Source organism: Chiloscyllium plagiosum, unplaced genomic scaffold, assembly GCF_037043375.1.
Source record: "Chiloscyllium plagiosum isolate Xiang-an unplaced genomic scaffold, Cpla_swu_hap1 HiC_scaffold_5, whole genome shotgun sequence".
Taxonomy (NCBI): Eukaryota; Metazoa; Chordata; class Chondrichthyes; order Orectolobiformes; family Hemiscylliidae; genus Chiloscyllium; species Chiloscyllium plagiosum.
Genome location: NW_028270143.1, coordinates 62,864,383 through 62,882,683, shown reverse-complemented (window position 1 = coordinate 62,882,683; position 18,301 = coordinate 62,864,383). Strand labels below are relative to the sequence as shown.

The following is an 18,301-nucleotide window of genomic DNA, read 5'->3' as shown; positions in this document are numbered from 1 at the left end:
CAAATTGTACATTAATGATATAGATGAAGGTATTAAAAGTAATATTAGCAAATGTGCTGATGACACAAAGCTAGGCGGCAGGTTGAAATGTGAGGACAATGTTAGGAGAATACAGGGTGACCTGGACAGGCTAGGTGAGTGGATAGATGTACGGCAGATGCAGTTTAATGTGGATAATGTGTGGTTATCCACTTTGGTGGCAAGAACAGGAAGGCAGATTACTACCTAAATGGAGTCAAGTTCGGTAAAGGGGCAGTACAACGAGATCTAGGTGTTCTTGTACATCAGTCAATGAAAGCAAGCATGCAGGTACAGCAGGCAGTGAAGAAAGCTAATAGCATGCTGGCCTTCATAACAAGAAGGAATTGAGTCTAGTAGCAAAGAGGTCCTTCTGCATCTGTACAGGGCCCTGGTGAGACCACACCTGGAATATTGTGTGCAGTTTTGGTCTCCAAATTTGAGGTAAGACATTCTGGCTATTGAGGGAGTGCAGCATAGGTTCACGAGGTCAATTCCTGGAATGGCGGAACTATCTTACATTGAAAGATTGGAGCGACTGGGCTTGTATACCCTTGAGCTTAGAAGGCTGCGAGGGGATCTGATTGAGACGTATAAGATTTTTAAAGGATTGGACACTCTGGAGGCAGGAAGCATGTTTCCACTGATGGGTGAGTCCCAAACCAAGGACACAGTTTAAAAATAAGGGGTAGGCCACTTAGAACAGAGTTAAGGAGAAACTTCTTCGCCCAGAGAGTGGTGGGTGTATGGAATGCTCTGCCCCAGAAGGCTTTGGAGGCCAAGTCTCTGGATACTTTCAAGAAAGAGTTGGATAGAGCTCTTAAGGATAGTGGAATCAAGGGTTATGGGGATAAGGCAGAAACAGGATACTGATTGTGGATGATCAGCCATGATCATAATGAATGGTGATGCTGGCTCGAAAGGCAGAATGGCCTATTCCTGCACCTATTGTCTATTGTCTATAAATACATGTACATCCTGTCCCTCAGGATTCCTTCCAACAACTTGCCCACCACCAATGTCAGGCTCACTGGTCTATAGTTGTCCTTACCACCCTTCTTAAACAGTGGCACCAAGTTAGCCAACTTCCAGTCTTCCGACACCTCACCTGTGACTATCCATGATGCAAATATCTCAGCAAGAGTCCCAGCAATCACTTCCCTAGCTTCCCACAGAGTTCTGGGGTACACCTGATCAGGTCCTAGTGATTTATCCACCTTTATGCATTTCAAGACATCCAGCACTTTCTCCTCGATAATATGGACATTTTTCAAGATGTCACCATCTATTTCCGTACATTCTATATCTTCCATGTCCTTTTCCACTGTAAATACTGATGCGCAATACTCGTTTAGTATTTCCCCCATTTTCTGCGGCGCCACACAAAGGCCGCCTTGCAGATTTTTGAGGGACCTTATTCTCTCCCTAGTTACCCTTTTGTCCTTAATGTATTTGTAAAAACCCTTTGGTTTTTACAACCCCTTTTGGCTTTTACAAACCCTTTTACAAGATCTGCTTGGGTTTTATTCTTTGCAAACGTATTCAAGCTAATTTGACATTGCAACAATCCCCATATGGATACACAATCCAAAAAGCCAAATTTACAAAACTACCCCTCAAATTTAGAAATTACCAAATGAGGTATCACTTTTTATAACTTCAGCTTTAACACAAATCATAGTCAGAGTAAATTAAGCATAAATTAATCATAGAATCCCTACAGTGTAGAAACAGGGCCTTTGACCCAACAGGTCCACACCAACTCTCTGAAGAGTAACCTACCCAGACCCATTCCCCTATATTTACCCCAGACTAATGCACCTAACCTACACAATCTAGCATGACCAATTCACCTAACCTGCACACCTTTGGATTGTGGGAGGAAACCAGAGCACCCAGAGGAAACCCATGTAGACATGGGGAGAATGTACAAACTCCACACAGACAGTTGCCCCAGGTGGGAATTTAACCTGGGTCCCTGATGCTGTGAGGGAACAGTGCTAACCACTGAGCCACCGTGCCATCCCTTAATTGGCAAATCAGAATCAGTATGAGCCAAACATTACACATGAAATACAAATAATGGTGCTTGGGACCCTATTCTAAGATCTCCACCCACTTTCTCAGAGTTCCAAAATTTCACTGGCTCAAGTGAAGGGCACAAGCAGTGAGGCTGCATCCTCAAACTGGGCAACAGGGCTCTCCTAGCCCCCTCCAATTTCCATAAAGTCAGGTCAGCTTTTCAAAGAATTGTGGTTTGCAACAGCTCAGAATTGTCTGAATGATGTCCTGGATACAGAAACCTGCTTTAACATAACTTCAAAAAGTCCCATTCTGATACCTCAGGCAAACTACCTACCTCCATGGACCCTCTTACCCTCCACGCCAACCAATGTCCCACCTCTCATGCCAATGGGCCCTAATACACTTCATGCCAAACCATAGCAAAAAGTAACATTGCCATTGTTGGAAAGCCTAAGAAGTAACCAATCATCACTCATCTTTTTTTAAAAAAGCAGTCCTACAATACCATAAAAGTGTCAACCAACCAGACATTTAATCACAGCAGAATCTGTGAGCATTCAACACCTTCCTATCTTGTATAAATAAACATTGAATCATTGACAAAGTATATCTACTGTCAATGAAGCAATGTTTTCTTTGCAATATTCACCTGATTCAACATTCTCCATGAAGTCTGAGCTCTCAGCAGGTCCTCATTGGGCATGCTGTATGTTTGCCTGGAGAATATGAGAAGATGATTGGGTATGTAGAGGGGTATGGCTTGGCATAAGATTCATGGATAAGGTTTGTGGGACGTAAGTCGGGGTAGCAAGATTGGGTGAGGCTAGTGAGTTGAACGTTAACAACATAACTAAGACAAACTCACAGAAAATTGAAGCAGGCCATTTAATCAGCCTATCTCAGCCATTGTGTACATCTCCAATCTGTGTCCAGAGTGATGGACCTTGCTGTAGCCCTGCATTGTCAAAGGCACTTTGGCCATAGGCAGAATGCTGAGTTGAGAAATTTCCCAACTAATGCTAACTGCCTCTATCACTAACTACCTCTTGAAAGCCTTCAGTAATTCTTTGTAGACAGCAGCTCCCATGTGAACAGGGTTTCATCCTTACAATCTTCCTTGTTCTTTCTAGAACCTTCTTCACTCTCAGCTTTTTCTTCTTTTTAACTTTCAACCATAAAACCCCCCATATCTGCATTTCTAATTTAATTTGTACTGCTTCCAGGTCAAGGGTTGCTAGGTTTTGTGGACCAACATTTCTTATTTAAGAATTATAACTGATCCATTTACATTTGAACTCAAAATGTCTTAGAAATCCTTTTAAAACTCCTTTAAAATATTGCAGTTCCCTACGTATTATAAAGTAATTCTGAAAATTCTTTACTGTTGCTACTTCTTGGTCAAAAGTCATCACTGCCATGTGTTCTTTTATTCTGTTCATTCTGTTCTAGCTCCTCCCTCCCCTCCCTGTTCTGGCTCATACTCACTCCAGTTACCTCTATCCTGATCCCAGAATTTTCATAAGCATTGGTACTTGTCCTTTTACTTTCATCAATTTCTAAAATCCTATCATTGCTTTGCATGCAGGCACATCCAAAATCTTGGGTTCCTTTGAAGACAGGAGGTCCGATAAACTTAATTATGTGGTATATTAAAGTGTAAAATATGGGCTATTATATTAGTTACAGATAAGTTTGAACTGAATAGGAGTCCGAAGCATCTTGAAAATCAAACCTATGAATGTTACTTCAAACTAAACTAATTTAACAGATGAACAATATTTCCAACTATGACTATGTAAACCTTTATTTATTGTACACGTTATTCATGCAACAATCATGCATCAGGGCACTTAATAGACAAATTGAAAGCTTTGAAAAAACATTTACAACACAGAAAACTACTTCCAAAAAAACCTATAAATTCTTTTATTATTAATGTAGCATATCTGATGTGCCTGTAAACTATGCAATTTTGCCATGTTAATCATACCATTTTGTTGCTGAAATGTTTATTCATTGATTAATAAAGATTTAGTACAAATTTCTTTATTGAAATTTGAATTGGAGAGTAAAATTAAATATTGTTTCACATCAGTGATACAGAACCTGATATCACTGCACTGCACCATTAAAACACAATTGTTCCAAGCTTATATGCGTATTTTTTCTGCCAGTTAAATTAGTTCTGCAATGAAAGAGCACCACTATCAGCCTGAAGCAGGAAATGCAGCAAAATAACTTCAAATAGTCAAAGTGACAAGTTAGGATCAATAAATGTGCTTCCCTTGTGTATTTACTTAACAAACATCAAGCATCATTTAGTGGAAATTCTGCAGATTCACTCTTTCATCAAAGCTTGGAATTCTGTCATAATCTGTCATAGCAAATCTTCATGTAGCTTCTGGCGTTTGTCCAGCATCTGCATGACTTCATCCAAAGAGCTACTATTAAGAATGTGAACTCATGAAACCTGCCTCCGCTCTCCACTGAAAATGCGAATGTCACTTGCTGTTTGTCATTGGTACCCTGTTAGAGCTGCTTGCAATTGCTTAGATTTCCTTTCTTCTGCAAATCTGGAGCAGTTATCCTGTTTCATTGAGCTGACCACAACAACAGGTCCCTCTCCAAACAATTGCCATTCAATGACTTTCCCATGTTAAACACGGTTTTAGAAGGTAAGCAGTAATCAAGGATTTGGAGATGCCGGTGTTGGACTGGGGTGTACAAAGTTAAAAATCACACAACACCAGGGTATAGTCCAACGGGTTTAACTGGAAGCTCTAGCTTCTGGAGGACCGCTCCTTCATCAGGTGGCTGTGGAGGACACGATTGTAAGTCAGAATTTATAGCAAAAGTTTACAGTGAGCTGATTGAGTGAGCTGAACATGATAGTTTCACTATCATGGTATTCGAACAGATGAAAGACTCAACAGACAATCAAGGTATTTTTCAATGTATAATTTCAGTTACATCACACTGTAATTTTTTGCTATAAATTCTGTGCCTTACAATTGTGTCCTCCACAACCACCTGATGAAGGAGCGGCGCTCCGAAAGCTAATGTGCTTCCAATTACAGTTGGACAGTAATCAAGGAAGTATACTCAATAATGAATAAATCATACACTCTGCATTTATTTCTGATATTATACTAAGAGGTACACACATAGGTTAAAGTATTAAGATCAATTGTTTTTGTTTAGTCAGCAAAATGCAAATAATTCAAGAAGGTAGGCATATATGGTTAATTTCTAATGCATGGGAGACATTATATTAAAGTAACCTGTCACCTAACAGAGACTCAGTAAACAACCTGATGACATTTGCTGCCTAGGGTCATGCACAAAGGAGTGGAAGTAAGCCACTCGGCCTATCGATTTAGTTCTGCCATTCTCTAAGATCATGGTTGATCTGATAATCCTCACAACAACTTTTCAGCCTATTCCCCAAAACCATACTGGAAGATAAATAATGCATATGAGAGCAAGCCTTTCACAGTCACTGTATTAAGAAAAGAATAGGGAAAGAATAAATCTGCAAGGAAAAATAATTTTGACAGAATCATAATTCCATATATTCAGTCAGTCACTGTTTTAGTTTCTGACTAAATTATCTTTTTCTCTTTGTCAGGTATTATTGCAGTCGTAATCTTCACCATCCTTTGCACATTAGTCTTTTTGATCCGTTATATGTTCCGCCACAAAGGAACCTACCACACCAACGAGGCCAAGGGGGCTGACTCTGCCGAGAACGCCGATGCAGCTATCATGAACAATGATCCCAACTTCACAGAAACCATTGATGAGAGTAAAAAGGAATGGTTCATCTAAGATGCTTGCAGGAAGATTCTCCACTGATACTATTTTGGTGATTCTGAAAAGATCAGCACAAGTGAACCAAAATGGAAAACACACACACAAAGAGAGAATAAGATTCAAAAGAAACCTAAATATATGATACTATGGATTAGCACCAGTTTTGAAAAGAATTTTCCCAAGTAGATAATACTAATTGGAATGCATTTACACTTCAGAACAAAAAGCTGATAGTTTAGATGGTTACACATATGCCAAATACCCATTGTAAATATGTTTTATGTAGATCATACAAGTTATAAATGATATGTTTTTGTTGCTAAAGATGCTTATGAAGTTCCTCTATTTTACAATGAAAACAGATAAATCTTCATTGCCGAGTTTGTGAAAAGAATGATTTGGCATGCCGTGGTTAAAAATAACCTGTTTCTTTTTAATTATCATTTGAGCTGGTTGCATTTCTTTTTCAATTTTTGTCTTATTTCTCTAAAAGAAAAGCTCATTCTCTCAAGCTATTTGACTGGCAAGTTATAAATACAATGGTCACAGAGATGTGTGTTAATACCTACACTCTTGTGTATATGTGTGAGGGAACATCTGTGACCAGAGTGCATGATGGGAATTACCAGAGTCTGTCTTTGCCCATGGTGCCCTAAGTAACTGGAGAATACTGAAGTGTACACAGCAAATAATTTTAATCTTTCATTTGTATTGCTCAGCAATTTCTGTTCTTAATCTTTTATCACTGTAAAAATTTTCTATTCTTATATTTTATAAATGTTCATTATCCTGTCCACTTCTAGCTTTTTATGGTAAAACCTTGTGTTGTGCCAGTAAACATTGTTTCTGCTATTAAAGAGTTGCTTCATTGACAGGGAAACATTCACTGCTATAAACTAGTCCAACGAGTTAGAGCAGGGTTTATTTTTGCATGCTTAGGGAGTCCAGGATATTTACATTGTGGAAGCTCAGAAGTACCTGTATTTGCCTTTGGACTGATGGGGTGTGATCCATTGTATTCTAATTTAATAAAAACACTCTTACACATAGTGTTTTCTGTTCAGGAATTTAGGATAGTTTATAAATTTTGGAATTTACAAATTGTGTCATGCCTTATTTTAAGTATGTACTGTAGTTTGGTTAAAAATTGAGGGGGAATACAACATTAAAAGAGCCTTGCTGTAAATGTGTGTTTTTTTTATAATGAAGATTTAATCATTTGCACCTATTGCTAATGAGATATTTTGTATTGATTGTGAGTTAATTTAACATTAACACTTAGCTTGGGAATCATTCTGACACCACTAGAGACCTGTGGTAACACATGCTGTACAGTGCAATGACCTCAAAACACCATTTGAATTGCTTTGTAGAAATCCTGACCTAAATTCAGGATTTAGATGTATTCAATGGATGAGACAAAACAATGTTCCAAAGTTATCCTTTAACTACCTACAAAGAGTTTGTCTCCAATTTCTGCTTAACTTTTGCTCAGTCATCAGATATGCAAGTAGATAGAAGACTATCCTGCTGGGCAAGTCTGTCAGAATCTATTATGTACAAAACTAAGGTGTAACTGATTACAGGTAGGTTAGCCGATTACTTTGCAAATATCTGATCATTTATTCATGTAGGGACCGTGATGTCAGACCATATGGTGCACACTGATTAGGTCTTTTGCAACCATTTAGTGTGTTCCTTTTGTGCTTTCTTCATGCTGATCATTAACAAGGAACAGCATGCAATGAAACAAGGCACACTTGGGCAGCATTTATTGTAAGAGGCATCACAGTACGTCATCATTAAAGTCTTGTTTTCTATGGACAAAGTCTAACTTTGGCAACACAGTATTTCCCGCTCTCCCTCACTTTCAAATAAAAGGGAATCCACTGCATATCCTGCAAGATTCCCATCCTTTTGTCTGTACATTACAATACGAATTATGGTTACCTCGGTAAAGATGTCAGCAGCAACTAACTGCATCCTTTCCTGTGTCATGTTAGCCTTCATCAACACAAATCATTGGTAAATTCCAAGGATCCTACTATGAACTTGCTTTTTCTCAATGTCTTTATCCTCGCAAACATTCTAAGAACTGCAAGTATAACAGGCAGTTAACTCCTCATTTTTAATAGGAGGCTTATGGAATTGAAATGGCAACCCCTACTCGAACAATAGCTTGCTGCTCACAGCGAGATGATTCTGGTGACAACCTTGGGGCTGAGTGCAGAACAATGTAGGGTTGTAACCCATACACCCGAAGTGTTAGCATGAAAATAGAGACTTGGCAGTCATTTGAAAGATCACCAAGTTGAAATTAAACTCTTTTTCTCTCTGCAGTATTTGTTTGGTCTGCTGAGTTTGTCCAGCCTTTTTTGATCTTATTTCATATTTCCACCATCTGCAGTACTTTATTTTTTTACCTGGCATGTGCTACCATGCTGAGAGATAATACTATCAGATGGATGGCATCTGTCCTTTGCTTTTCCATTAAAACTTGGGGCCCTAAATTACATGGGCAATCATAAGACAATATAGCAATATGGGAAAACATGGCATTAATTAAAAAATGAGATTCTCAACATCATGCACAAACACTCATCTGATTTGGTACATAGAGTTTGAATGGCCTGATATCCTAAATTAATCAAGTCCCATTTGCCAGCATTTGGTCATATCCCTCTAAACCCTTACTACTCATCGATCCATCCAGATGGCTTTTAAATGTTGTAATTGTATCTGCCTCCACCACTCCCTCTGGCAACTTGTTCCATGCACGCACTACCTTATGTCTGAAAAGTTGCCCATTAGGTCCCTGTTATCCAATTGTAAAATCTTATTCCTGGGGCTTGGACATGGGCCATTCAGCCCTGCTTGGACTGTTCAGGGATTCTGTCTCCTTACTGTTGGTGAGTAGAGATTTGGTCCTGCAGATCCAGTGCAATCAGTTTGGGGTTTAGCAGGAAGGCAGTCAGGGAACTATTTAGTGTCAGGGTTCTAATCATTGTTCGTTGAGGCTAAAATTCGTTCTAAATTTGTTAGGATGGTGGACCACAGTCAGTCCTGGGGATCTATTCACTGAAATAAAGGACACCTTTGCTGTGGTAGGAAAGTTAATTGTGGGGATTGGAGGCAGCAAGGATTACAGTTGCGAAGTGGCCAACACAACATTTAATGGTGGGACAGCACAAAAAGGCCTGGGGTGCTGCAGGAGGATCATTGACAACCTATCTTCAACTGGAGTACAGTGCAAAACAGTGTTTGATATAACCAAGATGTTTGCCAAGTATCTCCGACAAACTTGCTTACCAACTCCTGTGTTAGCTTGTGCTTTTTTATGAAGTTATTAATGGTCATTATCATGGGGCCTCTCCTGCCTGAGACTGAGCAGATGCCTAATGTACAGCAGTTCTCTAACTAACAGCATCCTGAACATCACTTCCTAGACCAGCAATGGAGATGTTTGCTGATGTCTTCATTACAATACGCTCCTGAGTCTAATGTAGCTAATTTTTATCACCAAGGTGTCAGTATGTGAGCTGATGAAGTCTGCAGGAAATAGCATGTCAATGCTTTCTCTAAGAAGTCTGGACTTCTCTCTCAGAAGTTGAGGAGGAGGTATTGGCTGGAGGAGCTACACTTCAGGGTGGAGACTGTGCAGATCCACTGGTGTATGCACAAAACAAGGGAGAGAATGAGTGGCAAAATAGGGGTAGAGTCTTGGTCATGTTAAGAATATACTCACAGTGATCATAATGGCAAAGCAGCCTACCACTTGTCAATGAATCTTACTTGGTTGGTGGGTCATAGAGGTCTTGGTATCATCACATGAGCCAGCATGGCCCTCTCTCATGAAAGCAAGATTCTCTCCTCATGTAGGGTGAGGAGATTTCACTGCCCATCTTGGCCCTCTCTGCCCTATTGACAACTATTTTCTCCTAGAATGAAACGAGAGGGAGATGAGTTAAGTGACATGAAAGTGGATGAATCAGTTCATGGTGCTCTTGTAGGTGGGGGGAATGATGATGAGGCATCCTAAGTGAGTGAGTAGGAAGGAGAGAGGGCAGAAATAATTATTACTCTGGGAATTGGGTGGATGAAACCCATTGAGGGAAGTTATAGCATGCAAAAGATTTAGATTCCTGGAAGAGAATTAAAATTGGAGGTAAACAGTGTAGATGCTACTAAGTCTCCAAAAAATATATTTACTTGCTGTCTTTTTGGTGTAGAGGTTTTTGCTGCAGACAAAGATATTGAAGCAATGTACAGAGACACATTATCAATTAGTAAGCTAAGTATTTGCTCCTTTCTAGCCAAATTATGCCTAGTCTGATGCAGATCTATGCTGTCTGAACAGCCATTTTACAAGGTACATTTCATATTTTAATGAGTTACGTCCACTTTACACTGATTCTACACTAATGGCTACATTAGTAAGAGTACAAAAGCAAAAAACAACTGACAGGTTTTTGTATATTTACTTGTCCAATCAGAAATCACTTCTCATCAATGTAAAGATGATACAATTCACTTCATAAAAATTAGAAAGCTATGTTTTATTTAGAAAAATCGTGTTGTAATGATTAAGGAATTCAGCGTGAATTCTATGTAATACATAAATAACTTCCTGGATAATCAGTGTACTTTCCAATTCATTTACAGGTAGGTTATTATTTCAGCACTGCAATAATCAGCATAACGTGAATGGTTGTGAATGAATGATAAGGTCTGTAGTGTAATCTGTGAGTGTAATCAGTTTGTACTGTAGTTCAAATGGAAAGCAATAACTGAACTTTGAATCATGTTTTCACAGGGTCTGATCTCTGAACTCAGTCATTTGCTCACTCTCTGCTAATTTGTGATTTATGTAAATCACAATAGTAATTAAAACTAAAGGCATGCCATCAGCTAAAGTGCAAATTAAATTGCATGCTGTGCAAAAATGTTGCAATGTCATCATTTCTAAATTATAGTCATAGTGTGACTTCCATGAAAAAAAACTGAGTAGAAGGGAAATTATTGCCCACATCATCATTAGCAAAAAAAATTGTATCATGTTCAGCAAGATGTCCAACTTGAGCAAACTGCATATAAATTCTTGTGTTTTCATTATATTAAATATAATTGGCATTATATTAAAATATGTAACTTGTATCAACGTTTTTCAAATAATGCAAAAGTTGAAAAAGAAATCTTTTGCAAAGTGTGCTTGTCAATCACACAACCTTTTTGGAAGTGATTCCACAATCTTAGTGAGAAACAATTCTCACAAGGCAAACATTTCAGGCAATTACAGGATCACACAAATTTTCATATATCAAAATTGCAGGCTGACACCTGCCATTTCCTTGGGATTGACCATTCTAAAACCAGTATTGAATCCTAACATCATCTGCAACATTGAAAAGGTTTTGTTAAGAGGGCTGTTGCAAAGACCATTAGGAACAATTTTACCTGCCAGTGAAAACAGAGAGATCTATCCACCAATATCCCCCACCATTCTTAGTGAGTAATTGATGAAGTGAAGTCATCATGATCCTCCTCTAAGAAAGCAATTCAGAATTTATTGATGTAATTGAGTTCAAATTTTAACGAGGGAAACCATCATGTGATTTTTAATCTCCCCACTAGCTCCAGACCTATGATTCTTCAAGAATTATCTCCTCAGGAGAAATCTCTTAACCAAGAAGACAGTAAAGCAGGTGGTACAAATGATATTTTTTGGAGATTTAGTAACACCTACAGTGTTTGCCTCCCACCTACATTCTCTTTCAGGAGTCTGAGTCATGAATTTGCTGAGTCCAAAGGAAAGAATAGAGGGTTGTAAGAGTAAATGGGCATCACTGTCTTGGGATGGAGGAGGTGGAATTATACGTCTTTCTGGAAATTCACAGAAATATATGGCCAAGAGTGTAATTATTCACCACAAATACAGCACTGATATTGGGTCCAATTTTAACTTGACCTCAGCAAGGAAGCCATTAGGTCTTTCCTAAAATTCCTGGTCTCATTCCCCCCAGCTCCACCCCCATATGCCATGAGCATGATATAGAAATTGGATCAAAAACAAACAAGGCAAGCCATTGTCTATTACCTTCTTTATACTCTTTGACAATCATGTGGATAGGACTTTCACGATAGATTTAAGTGGTCATCCATATTATAGAGTCATAGAGATGTACAGCACAGAAGCAGACCCTTCAGTCCCACTCGTCCATGCCAACCAGATATCCCAACCCAATCTAGTCCCACTTGCCAGCACTTGGCCCATATCCTTCCAAACCCTTCCTATTCATATACCCATCCAAATGCTTTTTAAATGTTATAATTGTACTAGCCTCCACCACTTCTTCTGCAGCTCATTCCATACACGTACCACCATCTGTGTGAAAAAATTGCCCTTTAGGTCTCTTTTATATCTTTCCCCTCTCACCCTAAACCTATGCCCTCTAGTTCTGGACTCCCCCACCCCAGTGAAGAGACTTTGTCTATTTATCCTATCCACGCCCCTCATGATTTTATAAACCTCTGTAAGGTTACCCCTCAGCCTCCAACACTCCAGGGAAAACAGACCCAGCCTAGTCAACCTCTCCCTATTGATCAAATCCTCCAATCCTGGCAACATCATTGTAAATCTTTTCTGAACCCTTTCAACTTTCACAACATCCTTCCAATAGGAAGGAGACAAGAACTGCACGCAATATTCCAACAGTGGTCTAACCAATGTCCTATACAGCTGCAGCATGACCTCCCAACTCCTATACTCAATATTCTGACCAATAAAAGAAAGCATACCAAATACCTTCTTCACTATCCTATCTACCTGTGACTCCACTTTCAAGGAGCTATGAACCTGCACTCCAGGGTCTCTTTGTTCAGCGACGCTCCCCAGGACCTCACCACTAAGTGTATAAATCCAGCTAATGCTTGCTTTCCCAAAATGCAGAACCTCGTATTTATCTAAATTAAACTCCATCTGCCACTTCTCAGCCCATTGACCCATCTAATCAAGATCTCAGTGTAATCTGAGATAACCTTTTTAGCTGTCCACTACACCTCTAATTTTGGTGTCATCTACAAACTTACTAACTATACCTCTTACCTCGGTGGTGGGCAAGTTGTTGGAGGGAATCCTGAGGGACAGGATGTACATGTCTTTGGAAAGGCAAGGACTGATTCGGGATAGTCAACATGGCTTTGTGCGTGGTAATGGTAAGGGCCTAGGGAGTGTTGCTGAACAAAGAGACCTTGGAGTGCAGGCTCATAGCTCCTTGAAAGTGGAGTCGCAGGTAGGTAGGATAGTGAAGAAGGCATTTGGTATGCTTTCCTTTATTGGTCAGAGTATTGAGTACAGGAGTTGGGAGGTCATGTTGCGGCTGTACAGGACATTGGTTAGGCCACTGTTGGAATATTGCGTGCAATTCTGGTCTCCTTTCTATCGGAAAGATGTTGTGAAAGTTGAAAGGGTTCAGAAAAGATTTGCAAGGATGTTAAAGAGTCATAGAGTCATAGAGATGTACAGCACGGAAACAGACCCTTCGGTCCAACCCATCCATGCCGACCAGATATCCCAACCCAATCTAGTCCCACCTGCCAGCACCCGGCCCATATCCCTCCAAACCTTTCCTTTTTAAATACCCATCCAAATGCCTTTTAAATGTTGCAATTGTACCAGCCTCCACCACATCCTCTGGCCGCTCATTCCATACACGTACCACCCTCTGCGTGAAAAAGTTGCCCCTTAGGTCTCTTTTATATCTTTCCCCTTTCACCCTAAACCTATGCCCTCTAGTTCTGGACTCCCCCACCACAGGGAAAAGACTTTGTCTATTTATCCTATCCATGCCCCTCATAATTTTGTAAACCTCTTGCCAGGGTTGGAGGATCTGAACTACAGGGACCGGCTGAACAGGCTGGGGCTGTTTTCCCTGGAGCGTCAGATGTTGAGGGGTGACCTTATAGAGGTTTACAATATTGTGAGGGGCATGGATAGGATAAATAGACCCCAGCACAGACCTTACTTATGTCCTTTCTGGACTGATTCATGGATCAAAACCTACTACAACTCTAACCTTTCCCAAGTCTGAGGAAAGGCCATTAACCATAAAAGGTAACTCTGTTTCTCTGTCATAACCGACTAAATACTTCCAGGATTTTATTTCAAATTTCCAGTGTCTGCAATATTTTGCTTTTTGATTAACAGTTATCTATTTTCCATGGATAGTGGCTATTCAACATTAAGCACCTTCTTTTTCCCGTTAATCTAGAATATAAGTGTCATCAACAGAAATACAGAGTGGAGCTACAGAGTCATGTAGCATTGTGACCAAACTTGGGTCAATTTGAATCTGCCACACTTTATACAGTACTTTATGGCCATCACTCCTGGCTTAGCTAGAATAACCATTGCTATTGCTAAGCAACATCTTATTTTCTAAGAAACAGGGTTTGAGGAAAGGTCATTGGATGTTGAACATTAACTCTGGTTTCTCTTCACAGATGCTGCCAGACCTGTTTAGCTTTTCAAGCAGTTTCTGTTTTTGTTTCTTCTTTTCCAAATGTGCTTTTTCTCGTGGCTGACTTTGTTTATTTCAGTTGTATCTAATACATTTTTCCTGGTTGCCGATGAGTTAACATACAACATAGGACACTACAGCACAGTACAGGCTCTTTGGCCCTCAATGTTGTGTCAACCTGTGAAACTAACCTGAAGCTCATCTAATCTACACTATTCCATTCTCGTCCATATGCCTATCCAATGACAATTTAAATGCCCTTAAAGTTGATGAGTCCACTACTGTTGCAGGCAGTGCATTCCATGCCTCTACTACTCTCTGAGTAAAGAAACTACATCTGAATTTGTCCTATATCTATCACCACTCAATTTAAAGCTATGTCCCTCATGCTAGCCATCGCCATCCAAGGAAAAAGGCTCTCACTGTCCAACCTATCAAACTCTCTGATTATCTTATTTATTTCAATTAAGTTGCATCTCAACCTCCTTCTCTCCTACGAAAATAGCCTCAAGTTCCTCAGTCTTTCCTCATAAGATGTTCCCTTCATACCAGGCAACATCCTAGTAAATCTCCTCTGAAACTTTTCCAAAGCTTCCACATCCTTCTTATAATGCGGTGACCAGAATTATACACAATAAAACTGTGGCCACACCAAAGTTTTGTACAGCTACAGCATGACGTCATGGCTCTGAAACTCAATCTTTCTACCTAACACACCGCATGCCTTCTTAACAACCCTATCAACCTGGGTGGCAATTTTCAAGGATCTATTTCCATGGACATCGAGATCGCTCTGTTCATCTAAACTACCAAGAATCTTATTATTAGCCCCGTACTCTGCATTCCTGTCACTTCTTCCAAGGGAATCACTTCATGCTTTTCCTCATTAAACTCCATTTGCCGCCTCTCAGCCCAGCTCTGCAGCTTATGTATGTCCCTCTGTAACCCACAACATCCTTCAACACGATCCACAACTCTAATGACCTTTGCAGTGTCATCTGCAAATTTATTAACCCATCCTTCTATGCCCTCATCCAGGTCATTTATATAAATGACAAACAACAATGGACCCAAAACAGATCCTTGCGGTACACCACTTGTATCTGAACTTCAGGATGAATATTTCCCATCAAAGACACCCTCTGATTCCTTTCAGCTAACCAATCTCTGATCCAAACTGTTGAATCAACCTCAATCCCATGCCTCCATATTTTGTGCAATAGCCTATCTTGGGGAACCTTATCAAATGCCTTAATGAAATCTATATACACCACATCAATCGTTTTACCGTCATCCACCTGTTTGATCACCTTCTAAAAGAACTCAATAAGGTTTGTGACCTACCCTTCACAAAACCTGTGTTGACTATCCCTAATCAACTTATTCCTTTCTAGATGATTATAAATCTTATCTCTTATAACTATTTCAATACTTTACCCACAACCGAAGTAAAGCTCACAGGTCTATAATTTTCAGGGTTGTCTCTACTCCCCTTCTTGAACAAGGGATCAACGTTTGCTGTCCTCCAGTCTTCTGGCACTATTCCTGTAGACAATGACGATATAAAGATTAATGCCAAAGGCTCAGCAATCTTCTCCCTGGCTTCCCAGAGAATCCTAGGATAAATCCCATCCAGCCATGGGGATTTATGTATTTTTACACTGGCCAGAATTGCTGACACATCCTCTTTGTGAACCTCAATGCCATCTAGTCTAGTTGCCTGTGCCTCAGTATTCTTCTCGACAACATTGTCTTTTTCCCGTGTGAATATTGAAGAAAAGTATTCATTTTAACGCTTCCCCTATCTCCTCTGACTCCACACACAACTTCCTACTACTGTCCTTGATTGGCCCTAATTTTACTATAGTCATTCTTTTATTCCTGATATACCTATAGAAAGCCTTAGGGTTTTCCTTGATCCTTGATCCTTGATCCAACAACTTCTTATGTCCCTTCCTGGCTCTTCTTAGCTCTCTCTTTAGGTCTTTCCTGGCTAACTTGTAACTCTCAAGCACCCTCAACGAACCATCACATCTCATCCTAACATAAGCCTTCTTCTTCCTCTTGACAAGAGATTCAACTTCCTTAGTAAACCATGGCTCCCACGCTCGACAACTTCCTCCCTGACTGGTACATACTTATTAAGGTCCCGCATAGCTGGTCCTTGAATAAGCTCTACATTTCAATCGTTAAATGTGCTATTTGTCTCGAATGCCTTTTGCTGCCAATAAAGTTGACTTTGCACATTCCTCATCAGGGTTTTTTCTCCATTTTTTCTTTCATCCTTAGCTGAAGAATGTAATACTTTTTTTTCTACATCTAATTTGAACAAAGGATTCTTGTGTATCCTTCATAATTTAGAAATCTAGTGTATATACCTCTTTTCATTTGGGTTAAGAATTATTTTAATCAACCTATTCATAAATGCTCTGACACATACCCAGGACAGGTCAAACTTGAATCTAGATGAACTTGCTTAGAATTAGGAACACAACTCCGCTGCAAGAGCCCTTCATTTGGACTGTTAAATAGCTTTTGCTGATGTTCGACATTAGCAAATATGGTTCTCAACACTTGGTGGTGCTGCAGTACTAGAGAGAGTTGAATTTTGTTCAGGTCAGGGACTCACCATTGGAAACTAATATAACAGTGCTTTAAATACTTCCAATAAAGTAAACCGTAATGATGTACCAAGAACTGAATCAGAATTATTCAATAACCATGGATAGATACCACCAATGGCTGAAAGTAGATAGCTCAGGCTCAATTTTGTGGTCCTGATTCAAATCCACATGGAGCCAAGAAGGGGAGCAAAATGGTGACTTGAGCATGATCCCAGCACCACTAATCCAGAATCATGATTCCAGAAGTCCTATATTTCCATCTCTGGCAGTTTTCAGTAATGCAGGAACGAGAATGGTATACAAAACCCAAATGCCCAGATTCAAAATTTCAATATTTCTGAAATTTTCAGCAAAGCAGCTGTATTTTCAAAGACTTGGTAACTCACCCTTGGTGAGTGAAGCTGTGAACAATCAATTAGAGCCAATAAGACTCCAAAGCATGAATGAAAATTGTGTTTCTCTCAGGATTTACATGCATTTAGAAAGGCAAGAACTGATTAGGGCTAGCCAGCATGGCTATTGTGTCTCACTAACTTGACTGAGTTTTTTGAAGAAGTGACAAAGAAGATTGATGATGGCAGAGTGGTGAACATTGTCTATATGGACATCAGCAAGGCATTTGACAAGGTTCCACATGATCGACTGGTTAGTAAGGTTAGATCACATGGAAGCTGCTGGAAATGTGTTGCTGGAAAAGCGCAGCAGGTCAGGCAGCATCCAGGGAACAGGAGAATCGACGTTTCGGGCATAAGCCCTTCTTCAGGCTCAATTTTGTGGTCCTGATTCAAATCCACATGGAGCCAAGAAGGGGAGCAAAATGGTGACTTGAGCATAGATCACATGGAATCCAGCAGAAAATGGCCAAATGCATACAAAATTTGCTTGAAGATAGGAAACAGAGGATGGTGGCAGAGGGTTGTTTCCTGGACTGGAGGCCTGTGACCAGTGGTGTGCCGCAAGGATCAGTGCTGGATCCACTGCTTTTCCTCATTTATATAAATGTTTTGGATGTGAATATAGGAGATGTTTGCAAATGACGCAGTGGACAGTGAAGACAGTTATCTTAGAGTACAGTGGGCCAACGAGCTGAGGAGTGGCAGATGGAGTTCAATTTAGATAAACATGAAGTGTTGCATTTTGCTAAGGCAAATCAGGGCAGGAATTATAGAGTTAATGGTAGGATCCTGTAGAGTGTTGCCGAGCAAAAAGACCTAGAGGTGTAGGTGCATAGTTCTTTGGAAATGGAGTTGCGGGTTGACAGGGTGGTGAAGAGGGCTCTTGGCATACTTGCATTCATTGATCAGT

At 39.9% G+C, this 18,301-nt stretch overlaps 1 protein-coding gene across 1 annotated transcript in view; it reads left to right on the top strand.

Moving 5' to 3' along the window:
• Positions 1–7,042, top strand: part of LOC122550254 (contactin-associated protein-like 2) — a 2,045,475-nt gene extending 2,038,433 nt beyond the window's left edge. Inside the window, exon 24 of the mRNA XM_087987230.1 lies at positions 5,672–7,042. Coding sequence (XP_087843356.1) covers positions 5,672–5,871 — 200 coding nt within the window. The 3' untranslated portion in view covers positions 5,872–7,042. The remainder of the gene's footprint in view (positions 1–5,671) is intronic.
• Positions 7,043–18,301: the final 11,259 nt, after the last annotated feature.